At 41.9% G+C, this 22075-nt stretch overlaps 2 protein-coding genes across 3 annotated transcripts in view; one reads left to right on the top strand and one right to left on the bottom strand.

Annotated features, from left to right (window-relative positions):
- The window catches only part of igsf10 (immunoglobulin superfamily, member 10), a 75571-nt gene extending 72336 nt beyond the window's left edge, over positions 1–3235 (bottom strand). The window contains exon 1 of the mRNA XM_089120826.1: positions 3096–3235. The gene's annotated coding sequence lies outside the window, so the exon portion shown is untranslated. The remainder of the gene's footprint in view (positions 1–3095) is intronic.
- aadac (arylacetamide deacetylase) overlaps positions 1–22075 on the top strand; it is a 38502-nt gene that overhangs the window by 9818 nt on the left and 6609 nt on the right. The window contains exons 1-3 of one of the 2 annotated variants that reach the window (XM_089120831.1): positions 3477–3789; positions 16067–16295; positions 17711–17780. In XM_089120831.1, coding sequence (XP_088976957.1) covers positions 3613–3789; positions 16067–16295; positions 17711–17780 — 476 coding nt within the window. In that variant the 5' untranslated portion in view covers positions 3477–3612. Of the gene's footprint in view, positions 1–3476; positions 3790–16066; positions 16296–17710; positions 17781–22075 lie in introns of those variants that run through there. The other variant, XM_039654140.2, reaches the window with a different exon arrangement.

Here is a 22075-nt window from a genome sequence, read left to right as displayed (position 1 = left end):
TTGATCTTGCACAACACCCGTGCAAGAAGGCTCACTGGGGGAAATGCATACTTGCGTGGGCCCCGCGGCCAGCTCTGCGCCAGTGCATCTGTGCCGAGCGTACCCTCGGTCAGGGAATTAAACTCGGCGCAGTGGGATGAGTCCCGGGAGGCGAACAGGTCTATCTGTGCCTCCCCGAACTGGTCCCAAATCAGCTGGAGCGTCTGGGAATGGAGTCGCCATTCGCCGGAGATAGGGCGGATCCGTGACAGCTCGTCGGCTGCCAGGTTCCGGTCTCCTGGAATGTACACTGCACGAAGGGACCTCAGGTGCTTCTGACTCCATAGCAAGAGGTGGCGGGCGAGCTGCGACAACCGGCGTGAGCGTAGACCCCCCTGGTGGTTGATGTACGCTACTGCAGTGGTGTTGTCTGAACGGACAAGTACATGTTGACCCCTGAGCAGCGCCCGAAAGCTGTGCAGGGCCAGGCGTACTGCCAGCAGCTCGAGGCAATTGATGTGCATGATGCGCTGGGGTCCTGTCCAGGAACCCGCGGCTGCATGCCCATTGCACATGGCACCCCAACCCGTGGTAGATGCATCCGTGGAGACAACGAGATGCCTGGAAACTCGCTGAAGAGGGACACCGGCCCGTAAAAAGCTGAGGTTCGACCACGGGAAGAAGGTTCGGCGGCACGCTGGAGTCACTGGAACTCGGAGCGAGCCGCGATGCCATGCCCACCTCGGGACTCGATCGCGAAGCCACAGCTGAAGCGGTCTCATATGAAGCAAACCGAGCGACGTTGCCGCGGATGCCATATGCCCCAGGAGCCTCTGAAACAGTTTCAGTGGAACCGCACTCTTGCCCTCAAACTGTCGAAGACAAGTCAGCAGTGAGTGCGCGCGCTCATTCGTGAGCTGCGCGGACATGGCGACCGAGTCTATCTCCATGCCGAGAAAAGAGATCCTCTGCACGGAGCAAAGTTAATTCCAGTAGAATTAAGTGGGTCGGTTTGGAGAAGGCCTTTCCATTCTGCTGAACAACAAAGCAGACTAAGAGCTTCTAAAGCTCTGTGTGCGGTCCGCACAAGGCAAGGGCTTGGTCTGCCTCCTCTGGGGGTAGCGCTTGCAAGTTCTGGTCCGGAAAAGAAGAGGTGGAAACTTTTCGCTGATTGAAAATGCTTGCAGGTCTCCTAACCTCTTGAAGGAAGCGAGTAGTCAGGAGCATTGTCTTTAGAGACAGAAACTTGAGCTCAACTGACTCCAGGAGCTCGAAGGGAGCTCTCTGTAAACCCGAAAGGAAGACAGAGAGCTCCTAGGAGGGGATGAGATGCTCCTCTCCGCTCAAAGCCCTCTTGAAGAAAGCAAAGCACAGAGTCGAACAGGCATTTCCAGGGGTCTTCTCATCAAGAAGAACACCAATCAGCAAACAGAATCCACTTCAAATCATAAGCGCGCCTTGTGTCATATGCTAAGTGACAGTGTCTACTACCACTGGAGGTAGGCCACTCTAGTCCCCCACATCCCGTCCAGAGTCCACGTGGCCGTATGGTGCCTCGTTCCTGAGAAAGCAGGTACTTCCTCAGGGGAATCCATCAGGGAGGGTCTGTCGTGAAGAGCATCCGTTGTGGGAACCAGGTACGGTTGGGCCAGTGCGGTGCAACTAACAAGACCTGCTCCATGACCTCCCTCATCTTGCACGGTCTGTGCAAGAAGGCTCACTGGGTGAAGCGCATACGTGCCAGTGCATCTGTGCAGAGGGTCCGTCGGTCAGGGAAATAAACAACTGAACAACTTTTTGCTGCGTTGCATAGCACACATTCAAGTACAAATACTTTTAACTTCTTAACATTTTCTTCACACAGTAAAGGCTGCCAGTAAGTAGCCTTACAAAATAAAGTGCAGAACAAACTGAAGTCTTACAAACACTCGCTGAAATTTATTCTCCCCAAGTCAACACTTCCTTGAGTACAGTATTTACAATTTACAATTCTTGGGCCAAAAACACTAACATGTGAAACATGAACGCTTGCATGTCACAACATTTCGGCTAGCACTAAAGAGTCTCTCTTATGGGAAACTTGTGGCTAGAATACATAAATATTTGCGAGCCAGTTTACTCAGGCTTGGAAAGTTAACCCTATGTACTTTGCACCAGGCCAATGTATCTTGCTCTCCGTCAATAGCAGGATTCATGAGGTAGCTGTTTAGCTCAGCTTCTATGGTGTCCTCCAACTGCACAGATGAAGAAGGGGCCACAGCAGTGCTCTTGAAGAAGCTGCCCAGTGACCGCTTTCCCTTCATCACTGTGGATGTTGATGGTTGACAAGCATTCCGAGATAACAGCAGAAAGGCAGATGGGAAATAATTAGCATAGCTGATGTTCATAATGATTTCCATTATACGGGAGTCGGTGTTAGAAAACCACAAACTCTCCACAACCCAAACTCTCCGCAACCCAACCATACACGCAAACCCGTTTGTCTAAAAGGCTGTCGAGCCCCACTGGTGCGTTAATCAGTTTCAGTGGCAAACGGTTCTGTATGGCATAACAGAGGACAAAAAGGTAAGCATTATGTGAATGCTTGACTAAAGAAATGCGTCTTTAATCTAGTTTTAAACTGTGTCAGCGAGTCAGAGCCTCGGACCATTTTGGAGCTAAATGCGAGAACGCCCTCCCTCCTTTAGTGGACTTAGATATCCTAGCAATGACCAGAAGCCTTGAATTTAGTGATCTTAAGGAACACGGTGGATTGTAGGGTGAAAGAAGGTCCATTAAGTACATAGTAGGGATGTCCCGATACCACTTTTTCACTTCCGATACCGATGCCGCACCTTTGGCTTTTGCCGATACCGATATTAGTCCGATATTTTTTTTTAACCTGTTCGTGGTCCGACGTACCGTATACGGCCCACAGGGTGGTTTATAGGTTTAACTTTGTGAAAGACAAAACAAACACAAAAGTAAACATAATACATATCTTTGGAAAACTGAGAAACTCGTGATTCGAACGACGTAAACCATTTTAAGATACAATCAACACAGCGGGCACAATCTGTCTCTTTGTCAGACAACCAACAGCCAAAACAAACCAACACAAACTGGAAGAAACTCACCAATTAGCCATCTGTTAGTCCACATTCCAACAAAAATGGTTTGGTTTCACTGTAAAGCGTCCATACAATCCAATTTGAAGAAGTTTTTAGTCCAAAACAATTGTATATATGAATAAACATCCATGGAATGTAAATAGTAGCATTTCACGTTAGCCGACAGCGCTATCACAACTTCGACGCACTAACACTATTGATCCGTCTAACTTCAGTTGAAACGTAAACATTGGAGAAAAAAGAATGTCAAAATGGCCGCTGACCCATGAACTATTGATTGACAGGTCATTTTAGCCAATCGGCGAGTGTTAGGGGTGTCTTCTAAACTCCAACAGCCAACGAGCGTGCCTGGTGAAGATCGGTACCTACCTCTCTTTGAGTGACAGTTTATCTATCCAGTTGCAATAGAGAATGAAATGACGCTATTTTCTGATAGCCAATGAATTTCTGAAAAGACTGAAATGCATGTGCGTAAACACAACATTGAACGCGTTGGTGAGTGAAAGGAGGTAACAGATGTGAAATGACAAAGATAATTAGAAAGACACACTTATTACTCAAAGAAGTGATTGAACAGTGTATTCTCCGTGACCGTGGTGAGTGGGAGGACATTTGTGAGCAAGAGAGCAATCGATGTTTCATCCATTGTGTGGTTAGCAGAGGACAATTTTGGATGGAGACGGCACTCACGTCACGAAAAGTAAGTTTTATTATATTGCCCAACATATTTGACTGTATATACTGAGACGTGTTTGTTTTAGGTGTACTAAAACAAACACATGCCTCAGTTGAGGTGTCAGCTTTTTCCGTGTGTGTGTGTGTGTTCAACATAGCATTACCTGCTATCTAGGTTCTCTGGTGTGCGCTCGTAACGTTACAGCACTATTTATGTGGCCTTTTTGTGAGTTGAAATTGCTAAACACACAAAACATACATTTTGCATTCAGCCGTTGGACTTTTTTCCTCTTTAAGGTTGAAATAATTCCACACCGCTGACATGGCCATTCTGTAAAATACCGTAGCTAACTCTCATACTCATGCGACTATAATTGGCTACTACTCTCATCACGTGACAGGCTGCGCCGCTAAACTGGATATCGCTCATATTTTTTTCTCCCCTCCGATCTCCGATCTAGCGTTCTGGGCCGGTATCGGCGCGATACCGATGCCGTGGATCGGATCGGGACATCCCTAGTACATAGGAGCTAAACCATTTAGGGCTTTATAGGTCAGTAGTAGTACTTTGTAGGTGATACGGAACTTAATAGGTAACCAGTGTAGAGATGATAAAATCGGTGTTATATGATCATATTTTCTTGACCTAGTAAGAACTCTAGCAGCTGCATTTTGCACTAACTGTAGCTTGTTTATTGAGGATGCAGGACAACCAGCTAATAAAGCATTACAGTTATCTAGTAACTATGTATAATTACAAGTTATTATAACAAATTGCATGTTGGGTATTTAGATCTTGTCATCCTATATTGTTTTGTTATTTTCTCTTATAGCATTCATTTATCATATTCTAATGCTGTTGCACACATTGACACACCTAAAATTAAAAGAAGTTACGTTTTGTGCCTCCTGTTCCATTTTGAACTTGACTCTTGCTCTGATGTCTGAAAAATTATCTTGTCTTGTGTAGTCCATTTTGAATCGTGGATCAAGAAATGAAGCTACATCAAGAAGCTCCTATGTAGTAACTATATTTGTCTTCCATTTAGCCAATGTGTCATCATCCTTTACAGCCAGGTTTGCTGTTTTCAGGAGAGGCAGGGCTGACTTCAGGTAGGATACGCGGACATTTGATTCACCAGAGAGGGCATCTGTAAAGTCCTGGAGATGATGTAGGGAACTGATAGATTCGAGGACCTCTGTGTCTTGCCAGATGGGGAGAAAGTGACGTGTCTTCAGACAGAACCCGAGACAAGGCCTGACATTGCTCCAGGACCCTCTCTATCATCTTCTTGAGCACTGTAATGAACTTTTTCTTCTAAAGTGTAGGAACTCAGACCCGAAGACCAAGAGACTCGGTTGGATCTTTTTAAGCAGGATTCTTTATTGCTGTTGCATTGCTGTAGTCTGCTTCAAGTCAAGTCTAAACTAAAGCAGTATACATTTTAGTTGATATACCTTTCAAGGGGGAGGGGTTACACAGAGGTGGAGACACTGAAACAAAGCAAATGTAAATGAAGTATACAGGTTTTGGAACCTGCTCACCATGAGATACGAGAACAGGATGGTGCATGACTTCTCATACTGAGACAAGAACTCCAAGACTAACTGTCTCAGTAATAAAAATATCAGGTGTTCAAACTTGCTCAGCATGAGTCTTCACCCGGTGAGACACAAGAGCAGGAAAAGCATGGCCTTCTCATACTGAGACGGGACAGTCAGGAAAATCCCACTGGGAACCCCTACCATTTGCAGAAATTTCCTGGTCTCATCATTTATATACTTTCTCAATACTATTGTATTAGAAATCTAAATTAAACATTTAGATAAATTTGTAATCCTACAGTGCATTTTTCTTTCTCCAGCTGTGTGAGAAATGGCCCACCAGCTACTTACAAACTCCTGTTGCCAGTTTTACCCTTGCATCAAAGCATTTTCTGAAAAAAAATAAAATCTAAAAGACAAAAGCAACTTATAGATAATGGTAACACTACAATAAGGTTACATTAGTTGACATCAACTAATAATGAACTGCACTTCTACAGCATTTATTAATCTTTGTTAATAATATTAATTTCAACATTTACTAATACATTATTAAACTCATACATTTAAATTAAAAATGCTGTTCATTGTTCATGTTAGTTCACAGTGCATTAACTAATGTTAACAAAGATTTACAAATACAGTAAAAAAAATGTACTGCTCATGCCTCATGGTTAGGTCATGTTAGTTAATACATTACACAATGTTAACAAATGAGAACTTAATGTAAAATGTTACTACATTACATTACTATACCAATGGCAAGATGTAGCCTGTGCCCAAAACACTGTCTGGCCCATTCGTTTATCTCCACAACTTGGGCAACGTTTTCTGCATTATCAGTGGTTATGCAAGTCTGCCCCTTTTCGTTGAGATGCCATCTGGATAAAAACTCCCTTAGTGAACAGGCAATATTCTCTCCCGTGTGCTCTGCAGTGAAGTATGCTGTTTGCAGACAGCGAGTCTTCAGCTCATAGTCATCATTGATAAAGTGCACAATGACACTAAGGCCATAGTCCACACGAAGCCAGAGCTTTCCCTATCCGATGATTTTTTTTTCCTTGTTCTAAAAAAAAAAGTCTGTAAACACGGCGGCGTCTCAAAAAAAATCTGTAACGCTTCCTTTTACAGTCCAGTTACCCATGTAAATACTATGTACTTATTTTAGTAACTGCAATTACTGGGTAATAACTAGTACTAACCCTGAACCTACCCAAAACCTACAGTACCCCTGTTCCATGTACTTACCTTATATTAGCCAGTACTTTCTAGGTAAGTACACTGTTAGTACACTGTATGTAATGTACCGTAAAAGGAAGCGTTACCAAAATATCTGCGTACACACAAAACCACTGAAACTGACTTAAAACGATGTAGTATACATCCCAGACTAGTATATGGCGCTGTAAAGCCACGTTTCCACCACAGGAACTTTCCACAGAAACAAGGAACTATGGGGGGGTACTTGGTCAGGAACCAGGGTCTAAATGAAGTTCCGGGTAAAAATCACCTTAAAGGAACACTCCGACTTTTTGGGACTTTAGCCTATTCACCTTACCCCCCAGAGTTAGATAAGTCCATACATACCTTTTTCATCTCCGTGCGTGCTATAAGTCTGTTTGACGCACCCACCGCTAGCCTAGCTTAGCACAAAGACTGGATGTGAATGGTTGCAGCTTTCATACTAATCCAAATGAGTGACAAAATAACGCAAACGTTTTCCTATTTACATGTTGTGGTTTGTATAGTCACAGAGTGTGCAAATATCAAGGCCATATGAGACACAGACATCTTTTGACCGTATAAATACTATATTTTCTGAAGGGGAAGCACTGCTACTTGGGCAGAGTGATAACAATCACCTGAGACGCACCGTGACGAGGAGCAGAGAGTTCGCTTCGCTCAGCGTTGGAATAAAGAGTCAGCAATTACTAACGTTAGATAGAAAAGCATAGTTTATCATGGGTGTTTGCTTTATTGTATGAGCTGTGACAATAAACAGGGGAGACCAGGTAATACAGTACCATGTTTCATTGATTTCCAACCAAAAACGCACCCAGATTTATAAATATCACATGAATAAATAATTATTATTACAGGAATCAATATATTTTAAATGCAATTTATTAGCTGAACCAAATGTAGGCTATTCAACAGTAGCCTATATAATATACAGTATTGCATTACTATAGGATAGAATAAGGGGAAAGTAATAGCACAAATTGTTTTTGCACAATGAACTCACAGCCTATCGTACCCTTTTGCACGCTCAAGTTCGTTATTTCCATGGTTATTTCAAATTTAGGCTACTAGGCGCGCCGCGCGCAGGGTGCAAGTTCAACGCGGTGAACGCGCTCGTTTTTTTTTCCCAAGCGCGTCCGCACCGCATCAAGATAAAAACATATTCATACCCTAATCATATAATAGTGTCACTAACGTTACATTAGATCTGGCTAAAGGCACTGTTACAGTAGGTCATCTAAAAACATAACGGAACACTTACCTCAGCCGCAGGTGATCCACTTGTCCTGTCTGTGATACAGATGGGATGGCCGTATCCTTCAGCACATTATGGTCCGTGTGGCAAATTCCATTTTTTCAAAATAGTCGTCCTCATTGAAATGTACCGAGCAAACATAATGTCCCTTGATAATCTTAGGTGTGTTTGGATAAATATCCAGAGTAAGTTAGCCATTTCTTCATCCAGTCAGCGTTTTTAGTTGGAATTCTGTGAAACATGGTTACCTCCCCTGTTTACAGTCGCAGCTATTTACAATAGAGCGAAAACCCATGACTCTAAACTACGCTTTTACTATTTATAAATTGCTGACTCTATTACCCAAACACCGAGCGAACTCTCCGCTCCTCACCACGGCGTGTCTCCGGTGATGCGGTTATTACGCCGTCAAAGTAGCAGTGCTTCGCCTTCAGAGAATAGTTCCCAGGTTTTATACGGTTAAAAGATGTCTGTGTCTCATTTGACTTTGTTATTTGTACATTATGTGACTATACAAATCACAACATGTAAATAGGAAAACGTTTGCGTTATTTTGCCACTCATTTGGATCAGTATGAAAGCTGCAACCAGTCACATCGAGTCTTTGTGCTAAGCTAGGCTAGCGGTGGGTGCGTCAAACAGACTTATAGCACGCACGGAGATGAAAAAGGTATGTATGGACTTATCTAACTCTGGGGGGTAAGGTGAATAGGCTAAAGTCCCAAAAAGTCGGAGTGTTCCTTTAAGATTAAAGGCCTGTAGCACTATAGGGCCCCCAACATTAACTGGGACCTTAAGAATATAACTCGGAATAAGGTATAGAAATCCTTTTACCATACCAGGCGCAAATTCCAGAAATGAGGGAGCAACCAACAGGGCATGTAGATCTCCAATTGTTTTGATAGAAAAAATTGCAAGGAGAAAAAGAGTCTTTAGAGTGAGGAATTTTTCTGAAACCTCTTCAGTGGGCTAAAAGGGAGCCAAAGCCAGATCTTCAAGTACAACGGCTAAATCCCAGGCCGGTGCTCTAGAGTGCAGTGCAGGTCTAAACCTCAGTGTACCACGGAGAAAACGAGTAATAAGAGGATCTCTTCCAATAGAAATATCCCCCATAGGGGTGTGGTAGGCAGATATAGCTGCCACGTAAACCTTTAGGTTGGAAGGAGATAATCTAGCAGAGAAACGGTCTTGCAAAAAAACGAGAACTGAAGCAACAGGGCAGTTAACAGAATGTAAATGACGTTCACCACACCAGGTGGAGAATAATTTTCATTTCAATGCATTCAGTCTTCTCGTGGAAAGGGCTCTGGAATGGAGAATGATCTCAACAACCTCAGTCGAGAGACCGGATTCTATGAGCCGGGCCCCCTCAGAGGCCAGGCCCACAGTTTCCACATCTCCGGTCGTGGAGAATTCGGGTTGGCCAGTAAGGGGCTACTAGTAGCAGATGAGCCCCATCCCAGCGAACCCTCTCTACAACCACATGGGACAATGGGTTGTATCTGACGATGTGAAAATTTCTACTTGAGCTTGACCAAACTTCTCCCACAGGAGCTCCACCACCTCTGGGTGAAGTCTCCACTCCCTGGGCCCCAGCCCCTGCCTCGACAGGATATCCGCTCCCACATTCTGGCGGCCTGCAATGTATACTGCTCTAGCAACTTCCCCTGGGCCCATAAGAGAATCTGATGGGCCTGCTTGCAAAGGTGACGTGACCTCAGACCCCCCTGATGGTTGATATAGGAGACCACGGATGTGTTGTCCGTGCGGACCATGATGGTCTCTTAGGTCTGGCAGGAAATATTTGAGAGCTTGAAATACCGCCATCTTCTCCAAACCATTTATATGCCAGGAACGTTGATGGTCTTGCCAAAGACCTTGCACCGAGCGGCCACACATGACCGCCCCCCATCCCTTGATGGAAGCCTTCATCGAAAGTGTGACACATTGACAATGGGCTCCATGCACGGCGGTATTTCCGGTGAAGGATTAAGGATGCTCGATAACTTCCGCCGATCGTAGAGTCCAATGCAATACCGAATATTTATATTGAATTTTATACTCCATGGTTATAATAAAGAAACGTTAGTCACAAAAACAGATAAAACACACACCCCTCGTTGTGTTTATGCTTCTTTTTAAAATTATATTAAATAAACATAACTATATATAAAATTACATCTAAACGTATGTACGTTTAGTTTCAAAGACGGGAGGACAGTAAATTTTGAAGACTCTGCCATAATCCCGTTTTCCTCGGTTCTCCTCCGCTTAAATCTCCATAACCGGAAATGGACGAGCATCCTTGCGTCAAATGCGGAACTCATGCGTGCATATAGCCCATAGGGGTGCAACGGTACAGATAGCCCACGGTACGGTCCGTACCTCGGTTTTTGGGCCACGGTCTCGGTTCGGTTTCGGTACATGTTTTGTGCAGAAAGAGACTGCTATTTCATCCCAAAAATATGTTTTATTTTTCTTATGAGCATAAACAGAATGTCACAGTAGGAAGAACATCAATGTGTATGGAATAAATTAACACTCTAGTCTGTACTGAACAACACTAAGCAATACAACCTCTTCAAATACCACTTATGATATACAAAATGTAAACGAGCACACTTTAAAATATTCAAGTGGATCCCAATTCCAAACCTTGATAACTGGTAAATGAAGTGATCAATGTGAAAGAAAAAGTGCACTTTTACCTTTAACAAAAATTAGCTTGTGGTTTGAATAAAAAGAGCAGAGCAAAATAATATAATAAAAAAAAATACTGCATTCAGGATACAAAGTGCAATGTTACTAATCCACTTTTGAGAGATTCTTGTGCAAAAATATACTGCAGTCAAACATTTGACTGGGTTTGCGTTATGCATCCACTATGTGCTGGGAATGTAGAGAGTAGGCTACGGAGCCGGAGGTGAGGCGTTTATTTAGTAAGCGTGAGCGCGCTGGGGCGGGCACGTAACTTACATTCGCAGCCTGACTCATATTATTCAATGTGCGGCGGCTCACTAACAACAGTTGGCTGTTTTGAATGAGACGACCCGTGTGAACGGGGAGCGCTTTATGAACATCTATGACGCGCGAGGCGCGAGCAGCGCCGGTCTGTTCGTGTGTCTGTTAGAGTGAGCGCTCGTGAGCGACACACACATAACCTGATTTATACGAGGTTGAACTGGCCGTGTGACAAAGCGGGCATAAGCTGGACACGAGCGCGAGTTCGCGGGCGAATTTAATCCATATATGGATCTAATATAAGGCACACTGTTGTTTTTTGAGAAGATTAAAGGCTTTTAAGTGCGCCTTTTATAGTGCGGAAAATACGGTTAAAGGATCAGCACAAACTCTATGGCAGAACCGAAGTCCCGCGGGACACGAGGTTAGATTGTCAAGTGCAGGGCTGACCGAACGGTCCGGGATTTTACCGTGTACCGTTGCATCCCTAATTGACAAGAAGCCCCCAACACTGGGCCCTGGGCGAGGAAGCAAGGTTTCTTCCACATGACCAAGGCACGAAGGCATCGCTGCGTGACTTTGATCCTGCGGAACTGATTTCCCCTCTGAGAAAACCCCTTGGTACTAAGCCACCACTGCAGGGGTCTCATGTACAGAAGGCCAAAAGTAATTATGTTGGATGCAGCTGCCATGAGACCCAACAGTCACTGAAATTGTTTTACAGTGAGTGACTGGCCTAGTTTCACATTCTTTACGGCTGTGAGAATCGCAGAAATATGTGCAGGGGATAGACGTGCCTGCATTGTGGTCGAATCCCAAATAACACATAGAAAAGTGGTCTTCTGAGCTGGGAGGAGCACACTCTTTTTGGTGTTGAAAAAATAGTTCTTCGTGTTTTTTTGAAGCTATGATTGTGTTTACAGTGTGCAATCTAACATGTTTTGTGTGTAAAAAACAGTATTTTTCTCACAATTTACTTATCTGTATACCGCTGTTTTCACGGTCCAAAAAACGGCCCGATGACTTCCTTGTTCTATTAAGTCCCTCCTTCAGAAATACATAAATACTGATTGTGCCAGCAGTTGCTGTGTTGTGATTCGGCAGCAGCTTAATGCACGTTAATGCATGGAAAGGTCACGCCTCTTACCATAATTTGAAGATGCATGCGCTGATTGGTATTGTAAAAATGTCCAACATATTACCCTATCAATTTAAATTTGTATACTAAATTTGTACATTTTGTTGTTCAGTTTAAATTGTTCTTGAGTAAAGTACAAATCCTCCAAAATAATATGTAAGAATAGTAATCAACTAAAATTACTCAAGTAAAGCCCTATTCGCACGGGAAATACTATCAAAACACTCCAACTCAGCCTCTATTCTTCGCGGAAGATGGATAAGAAGGCGCAGATGAAACAAAAACCTTGAAAAAATGATATACGATCCGGCCAAATCACAGAGATGCTGATTTGCACAGGATTAATATTATCACAGGACCTTGGTGTTCGGCGAAATATAGAAGGTAATTTGCGGGGGAATTTTTACTTTACTAATTACAGACATGGTGTCACGGTTTGGTGTGGAGTGTAGGCAGATGAAGACGGAAGAGGCTGATGCTCCAATTCAAATGACTTTACTTTACTCAAACAGGTACACGAAGATGGGCAGGAACACTCACAAAACTCAGGGTAACATTCACATCGACTGACTGAAACAGGGAAAACTAAATACAAGCAGGAATCAAACATAATAGGGTGGAGACAGGTGATACAGATGAACATGACGATCAACAGGTGGATGATTGCGGGAGTGAGTTCAGGAGTGGAGACAAGAGGATCCTGGGAAGTGTAGTGCAGATGACAAGACAGACTGGTGCAGACAAGAACTGTGAAACATGGCTGATTCGCTAAGATCAGACAAACTCCGCAATTATTACAAATTACTACAGGTCACCAGCTAATACTAATCCCGTGCGAATAGGGCTTAATTTACACCCCTGCTAGGATGAGTTGGACATTTTAGGTCTCAGACAAAGGATAAAATAAGTTTAAAGACAACATCAGTTTTTCAAGCCATCATAGATAGTCCAGTCATTTTAAGCCAAAATGGGGGTCAACCTTGAACAAATTGCAACATAAGCAAACTCAACTGATTTTGTATCCTCAATATGTCCTGAGTAAGGAAAAAAAAGCCCCGAAGAATCCCATAAGGGGAAAGTTTAGAAAAAGACCCAAATATATCCCATTCATTCGCCTATTCATTCTTTTTCTCATGTAAATAGGGTAAAAATTTTAACCTTTAGATATCATCATGACTTAGATATCATCACTTACATCAAGACAAACAAAAAATGTATTAAAAGTTTTTCGAAATTGTTTGTTAACATGGACAGACGGTGCATAATATAATTATGTATTAGCTAATTTGCATAATTACCCAAACAGATCTACACCCCGACACCCCGAGAGATTGTCTGGAGAAGTTGTGTTTTTTCCCTTTCCAAAGCCCAAAACTCAATGCGAGCAGTGCCTAAGATGTATTAAACAGTGTGGACGGCCCCAATCCCAGTTAAATGTGTCGGACATGGTTAATGCCTTGTTCACACTACATGATTTTAAAACGTCGGGCTGAACTGTGCGGTTCAACTACATGACTTGCTCTCAGTGAAATCTGGAGTGTTCAAGTTGTTAGCTGTTCACACCACACAACACAACGTGATTGATCCACAACAGGAGGTAACTCACTACACGAGTTAACAACGCACTGCATAGAGATACAACCACGATCGGATGATAAGAGCATATCATTTGTGACTCAATGAGAGCTGTTTCAGTACTATGTTACGGTCTAAATCCTGAAAATAATCAAATAAATAACAAGTTGACAACAACTCTGTCACCCAACGATTCTATCTTGTCAACAAACCACGTTTTGTCACGAAAAAAACACGCAATAAATAAATAAATATTGCGCCAATACCCAGCGAAGAAGAGAACACAACACGTGAATATGGACGTCAGACAGAAACTAGTGCTGCACACTGTTTGCTCGACGATCTGCTCTGAGGGAAAAAATGCAAAAAAGAAAAACTAAGATTTACCTGGTGTCCTCAACCCATGCGTTGCTATGATTGGCTGTACTCATGACATCACTGAGTTTGAGTCGCGCGACTGCTCTGGATATCTAGCAGGCTAGATATTTTTCTGGGCTCGGCGACGCGTCTGCGAGGCGTCTGCGAGCGTTTTCGCTGCGTTGTTGGCTCTTTCATACTAACAGATTGGCAAGCGTTCATCGTCCGCTAATCTCCCGCGATTTGCACGCGATAACACCCTGACCTGTCGGCGACTCAACGATTTGCAAATCGGGCTTAAATCGGGCTTAAAATCATGTAGTGTGAACTTGGCTTAACTCGCGTGCAGCGTGCGTCAGACTGAGATTAGTCAAAGAAGCACGGCGAATGCAGATCAAGAGGATCCACAAAGGACTTACATTTCCTAAAGGGATGTTGTTAACATACCATGATATTCTCAGGGAAAAAGAGCAGCAGTCAGCTAAGTTAGCAGTGCAGCACCGTAGACAGTTTAGAGGAGTGCACGTTCGCAACGGGGAAAGCATGAAGCTTACTTGGCAACATCAGTTCATATATCAATATCGTAACGAATAGAAATAACCTTAAATAATGTATGGTTCTCTGCCTCTTTCCGTCTCTTATGCATAACGTTAGTTACTTTTTAAATTGCATTCAGCATGACACGCAAGCGGTTGCTGTGGTAATGAACAACCTGGTTGCTAAAGCGAACGTGCTACTCCTGTATCGGAGGCAAAATTACTAAATATGCAGCGCAAGTTATATATTTATAACTCCAAACAATTAGCCACTGAACCAGTTTATACAATTTTTAAGGCTGTGCTGGTTGCATTTGAGGTAACATGGTCATGGGGTTTTTCTGATTTTTCTTGAGACTGGTAAGCATTAGCCTCAATAGTACTTGTGTCTCATTCATTTCTTATTTTTAAATTTTGAATAAATCCCTCCACCGCATACTATAACCCCATTTGCTTCGATCTTGCTTGATATCGCGGAGGTATTGCTCCAAAAAAGGTCACTGACACGCACGGGAATACCCTTTGCCATCATGGGAGTCTGTCGCGCTGCTCGTGTTTGACCATTTGTTTGACGGAGGTAGCAACAGTAACTAAGGGGGGTGGGGCTCGTCGAAAGGCTAATTGGTTGGATGGTTGTGGTTTGCTATTGATGGATCTCATGTGACTGACAGTTTGCCCCGCCCTCATCATCAGAGAAGAGACTGCACAAGAAAAGGGAAGTTATTTTGATTAAAGACTATGAGGGCAAATTAATTAAAAAAAATAAATAAATGATGTGCATGGATACATCATTAATAATAAATACTACAATATTCCATAAAAAAATGGTGACTTTAAAGGGTTAGTTCACCCAAAAATGAAAATTAAGTCATTAATTACTTACCCCCATGCTGTACCAACCCCGTAAGACCTTCGTTCGTCTTCGGGACACAAATAAAGATATTTTTGATTAAATTTGCGAGCTTTTGATTAAAGCACGACGCATGCGCGAGAACTGAACTGAAGTAGTGTAAGCTGGTGTAAGGAGATAGCAATTCTCGCGCATGCGTCGTGGAAATCTAAGGAAATCTCGTTTCTGGCCTACAAGGAAGAATAGGAATAGTCGAATAAACTCGTTATTTTTGTTTGTTTTTTCGCACAAAAAGTATTCGCGTCGCTTGATAAACATATAGTTGAGCCACGGTAGTCACTTGGGATATTTAAACGTTTTCTTCATTGACTTTCTGGGCCGTCAAGAGGCAGTCCCTTAGGAGCCAATGTGGTAGTAAGACAGCTCTCAAATTTAATCAAAAATATCTTAATTTGTGTTGCGAAGATGAACGAAGGTCTTACGGGGTTGGTACAGCATGGGGGTGAGTAATTAATGACTTAATTTTCATTTTTGGGTGAACTAACCCTTTAAGCCTTGACTTGGACTAGTGACAAGAGATTTGACTCAAACACTGCATCAAAGACTTATGTGAACATGCTGGAGAACATCTTTTAACATTAAGTGGCTTAACAAAGGGCTGTTGTGCATTGAACCAAAGGTTTAGGGTGTTATGGCAATTAGTGAAATGATATCAGCTGATCAGCCATGCGTCTGACTTGCACATAGCTTTTGTGGGAAAATACAGCCACGCATCATGTGGCAAACTATAAATAACCCAAACACTGCCGTTTCAATGCATTTTTATTTTTTCTGTCTTCACAGGCAGAACTTAGTGAGCAGGTGGGACTTCTGGACTTTTGGAGAGTTATGATGTTCATCACCTTTGCAGAGCGAGTAGTAACTGTGTCAGATGAGAAGGTGCAAGTTGCAGATGAGATTTTTGATGGTGTAGAGGTGATCGTGTATCAGCCTACCCAGCAAGAAGAAACTGGAGAGCTGAGAAGAGCCATCATTTACCTGCATGGAGGTGGATGGTGTCTTGGCAGCTCCCGTGAGTATTATTAACCACACACTCCTGTATAACGGAATGTTCTAGCTTTCATATCTTAAGAGTAAGGCAAATGCATTTCTATTCAAGTCATTTAAGTACTCAGGGATTAAAGTTCTCCTTTTTATGCAACATATTTCTTGGATTGTATGAGATCAGGGGGCTTGGGGCAAAAATTCCAATGCTCCCTTAAGATGCAAAAAAAATAATAAATATGACTGTCGAGACTGGAGTGAAATGTGAAAATATATGAAAAGTGTTGATTGCAGCATTTAAATTTAGATCAAGAAGGAAAACGAAGGTATGCTCATCACACACACTGACTGAACTCTCTCAAATTCAATTATTAAAGTCATCAAAGTCCGATATGATGTGCATGATACATTTGGCAGTGTAGACAGCTTCAGGGTGTCACATGATGTAGATAATAGAAACTCTCACAACAAGAAATACTTAAAGTAGAAAGGCTTTAATATCAAATACTCAGGTTAAACGCAGGGGAAAAACCTTATATACATTGACGAGAATGGACAGAGAAGCTTGATGAAATCATTAATGAACACAGGTGGAAACGAATTAACAGGACACTGTTTTCAACTAAATATGTAAAATATTTTAAGCGTTTTGGCCGTTCGTTTACATGGGTGGCTGAAAACGCAAACCTTTGAAAAATGGTGAAAAGTTTTGGAAAACAGTCACCATGTAAACAACAAAAACGCATAACTCTAAAGACGTCACGCACATGCGTGTTACCTGTTCAGTCTATAGTGTTTCATCGCCATCTAATGGCCTGGCAGCAGAATACAGCGTTTTCAGTTGTTTTCGTGGATCTGTTTGAATAGAGGCTGTTTTGACAATGGTGTCGTCTGTACGCATTTTTAAGCATATCATTGTTGTGTGAACGTACCCTAAAAACACAATGAAAACACAGGAAAGGCCAGACATGTTACACTGGGAGTAGATCAGGAGTTTTTGTGCGTGTGCAGAACTCGTGCTAAACTGAAGTCATTAACTGTTTTAGTGATGAGAACGTTCTTTTCTCTTTATTATACAATTTATTTGCAGTTTGAATGACTTTTAGTTTGTTTTTACGTATTACAAAACCAAGATTTCACATTGGTTAGCAGCATGGCAAACAAATGTTGATTTATTTGTATAACTAAGAAAGTGCATCAAATATTGCAATATCATTTTTATTTCATAGATTAAAAGTCGCTTCGAAACTGCACAACCTGTAGATTAGCTGTTCTATTAAAATGCTATTGATCTCATGTATTAAAATAAAGTGATGGATAAAGGAATATGACCTAGCCTGGAAAAGGTTAACATACAGAAGATATTTGCTTTAATCCCTGGGTACTGCTTCACCAGCTTAATTAAATAAAAGTCAAAAAGATTTTTTTTCTTTCTCACCATAGGTATGGGCCCGTATGATCTCCTAGCCAGGCACATGGTTACAGAACTCAACGCAGTTATTGTATCTGTAGAGTAAGTATTTAATGTTTGTTGCAGCCACTAAATCGTCAACTCAATAAACATAATCTGTAAGCCAGTTTTTAATAAAATAGTAATGTTTTGGAATAGAATTCTCTCAAATTTCTTTCATTTTAAGCAGATCCTTTTAGTAGCTTTACCTGAATTAATAATACACATAAATATACAAAGATGTGATGGGAAACAAATGGTTATTTTCAGCAAAATCAGTTGAAACCATCATGTATTCTTCTCAAAAGTGATGGGAAGGCCGATACTTTTTCGCAAGCTGGTTCTTTCAGATTGGATAACTGTTACATATTCAATACCTATATTTTGTTACACTTTATGCTTTTCAAAAAAAAAAACATCAGTAACATACATTTTGCTTTCTTTATGAAACCCTCAGCAGTCAGACTAGGGTTGCACGATATTAGTAAAAAATGGCATTGCGATATTTTATTTTTCCACGATATATATTGCGATATAAAAACAATTTCTCCAGATGACTTGAATAGCTCTATTTGGAAAGAGTGAATCATTCTTGAATGACTGGGGTGGTTTTGTCATGGAATAAATCTGCTTTAAAACTAATATTAATAGAATGTCAACTAATGTAGTTAACTAGACTTTAATAAATGGAACCTTATTGTAAAGTATTTCCAATTGATGTCTCTTGAGTTCAGTGTTGGATAGATCGATTGTTTTAACCATTCATTAAAGTGAATCATTCAAAGGAGTCATTAGTTCGTGAATCGGACATGTCATTAACGGACCACGGCACACGTTGTGATTATCCAGGCAGTTTGACATGACTGGATAGATTATTTTATTTTTATTGAAAGTGTTGTTTATGTCATCTGAATATGTGGAATGCTTTTCAGAGAAGATAAGGCAACGTTATTTTAGCACAATTCACGACCAGTGGTAGTTTTCCGACCTTTTACCATCATGTATTCTCAAAAATATTCAGTCATCTCAATTCATTAATAAGCGTGAGGGAGGGAGAGAGAGAGAGCAAGACAGTTTGAAGACGGCGAGAGTGCACGCGCGACCGGGGCTTTCACTCTCTCAGTTAAAGCTACAATACTTAAGATTTAATGCCGCTAGAGGGCGCTACATTCAAAACAACAACAACGGCTTTGCTTGATGACGCCATGGAGGACTGCGGAATGATGGGAACTGCTGTTTTCAATTCCACCGTGGATAAATCATAGACAGTATAAATCAGTCAGACGGGAATCGAAAATTAGTTGTCATGGATGAGGTAAAGTTCGATTTCTATAACTGTTGCATTTAATGACATGCTTATTTTTCATTAAACTGAAATAACCGCAAGAAAATTAAGGTTTAAAAGTAAATTAGTTATCACAGATGTTAGGGGAGAGCCGGGACAGTTGAAACACTTTTTTTTAGATAAACGTCGTTTTCTAAGATACAGCCAACAGTTCACTTTCCGAGAAGTATTCGCAATGAATATGACCTTACGATTTTTCACATCATGCGTAGACAACAAGACATTCTAACAATAATACTAATTGTTTTGCATGGTTTACTGACATGAAATTTGAATACAGAACACAGTGTTACTCACCTGTCAAATAAAACACATGCAATATCAGCGTCTCTTTCTAGTTAGAGTTTTTCACGAAGTTCTCTCCATTTAGGAAATGCCACACTGATGTTGAGCTGGTTTTATTTCTCTTGTCCCAAATTCTTCTTGGGTCGTTTGGTTGACCCGTTCGTTGACGTTTGCGTTTATGAGACAGAACCAGGTGCAATCGCTAAAGAATAATTGTGCTCCATTCCATAACAAATGCGCGAAACAAGCTGACGTTTGTTGCTTGATAGACGCTAACGCACAACTACAACTTCCGCATTTGTCCAGGACTACACGTAGTACGAGCGGAAACCGAGATAACGCGGATATGACGCAATTTCCTGGCGAATCCCAGCTCACCCCTGCTCACACGCCCCGTTTCATTGGTTAAAATCTCAATTTTCTCGCGATTTAAACATTGTTTGAAACATTTGGAAAATTGTAAGTTATCATCTTAAAGGTGCAATGTGTAACAAAGTTGAGTATCTATTAACAGAAATGCAATATGACATCCATAACTATGTTTTCAGTGGTGTATAAAGAACTTACTTAATTAGCCGTAATGTTTTTATCACCTTAGAATGAGACATTAATAGCTCCATAACCGAGGGAATCCCCTTCTATGAAGGTCGCCATGTTGTGACGTCATATTCCTACCGTAGCCGAACGTGAACAAACAGCGCTACAGAACGCGTTTCATCACTACCTTGAAAGAGAAGTAGCGGAAAGCTGGAAGCTAGCCTTACACTCCGTGAGTAGTGACTTTTCCCTTGTGAGTGGTGTAAAATATGTAGTTGGGATTGTTTCATGTAACTTAGCTCTCCCTCGCTGTGTTATGGGTTTGTTATGTTGGGGATAGATGTGCTGTTACGTTCGTGAGACAGCTGATGATTAGTATTCATGTCATTGACCGTAAAACAGTACGTTACAGGAATCACTAACCCGTCGATAGAGACTTTTACTAAAGTCTTTTATCACTAAAGTCGATCGCGAAGAATTTTAAAAATCAGAGAAAAAAAAGCCTATTGTGTGTAGTAAATAGTATCTATGGGATGCGGAGATGACATGATTGTAACAGCGCGCGCACTTCCGACCTTTGGACTCATGCAGACGCGTCCCAGCTCAGCCACAGTAACAGCTCATATTAGCCAGCTAAACTATTACTACCCTGTTAGAAAAAATATATAGCTGCTCCCTCGCTGTATTATGGGTTTGCTACAGTATGTGGGGAGAAATGTGCTGCTGGTTACGTTTGTGAGACAATCAGCTGATTATTATTTTATTAAATTATATATTAAAACCCTTGATCCTCACCTGACTATGGCTTTGTAAACAGACATTCATGATGTGGTTTATAATGGACTGTGGTACAGAAACAGTGACAATGTTACACACTCTTGGCTTACTCTGGCTATTCTCTGCTGTCTCAGCCGACGAGATGTTTGTCCCGTTTTAGCAACCGTAGCTTCTTCGAAAGGGAGGGGTGAGCAGTGGGCTGAGCCCTTAGTGCAAACCTGGTGCAAACTCGCAACCGAACCACTAGATGTCGCTAAAAGTCACACATTGCTCCTTTAACTAAATATATAACACTGGCCTTGTGATTTTGGGATATTTTAATGCAAAAATCTAAAGGTATTCGACCTTTAAACAAGCGCGGAAGTCACTCATCGCTCACCGGTCAAGCTTTGGTCAAGCTAAACTGCTAAACTGACAGGACTTGCAAATTGATAAACTCTCACACTATGATGGTTAAACTTTGCAATTAATCCGCAAATTACAAGCGTTACTGCTGGCACGTAGCCTTCTGATTATGAATCTCAGATCAACTACGATCCCTAATTGACATCGCACATCCTTGCGATGTGACTATCGTTGATGCGCACATCGCAATATCGATGCTAAAATGATACATCGTGCAGCCCTATGTCAGACATGCCCTAGAGATTTTTCTCAGTTCCAAGGAAGGTTGTAAAAGCCGGGACTTCCCTTGTTATTAACCTTAAAACTGCCCTACAAAGGCAAAGCGCAGTAACTACACATTTGGTCAAAAATGAGTTAAGACTTGTAATGGGCTTTAAGACTTGTAATGGGCTTTATGACATGTGTTCTGTCTTGTGAAAAATATCTGGGTTAAATGATGTCCCGTTTCTTTGTTTGCATAGTTCCTGAACTTTGCCTTTGTAGGGCAGAAAAGCTTGGGTATCTTCTACTATTGGAAGATATCAGCTTAGAGAATGGTACCATTTCATTCAGTCCCTTAGCGCCGAGAATGATGATTGGCATGGTGCTTCAGTCTGTTACTGTTAAGGAAGTCTTTGTATTGCTGGCAAGATCTTTTGGCATCTTATGGTGGCGTGCCAGAGCGCTCAGTCACCGGCAAGCCTTTCCCAGGTTTCGCTTGGGAAGCCGAACAACTGAAGGTCACGCTTTCAGGACATCCTTTGGGCCGGCCGACTGGATGAGGGGCATCGACAATTTCGCCGTACAGAATTGCATTCGGTAAACGTTTTTCATCCATGCGGTAGGTGTGTGCAACCTATCGTAAGTGGCAGGTGGTCATGGAGAGGATATCCGAATTTGGAACATGGTCCTTCCAAGTTGTCCAATACAGACAACGAAAGTGAAAGGTGTTCATTTCTACAGTAGGTGCACCAAGTTTCGTTGCCATACAGGAGAGTGCTGAGAATGCAGGCCTCGTAAATTTTGATTT

Source organism: Pimephales promelas, chromosome 16, assembly GCF_988280905.1.
Source record: "Pimephales promelas chromosome 16, fPimPro1.hap1.1, whole genome shotgun sequence".
In the NCBI taxonomy this organism is placed as follows: Eukaryota; Metazoa; Chordata; class Actinopteri; order Cypriniformes; family Leuciscidae; genus Pimephales; species Pimephales promelas.
The sequence above is the reverse complement of the archived record's forward strand: the minus strand, read 5'-3'. Positions and strand labels throughout refer to the sequence as shown.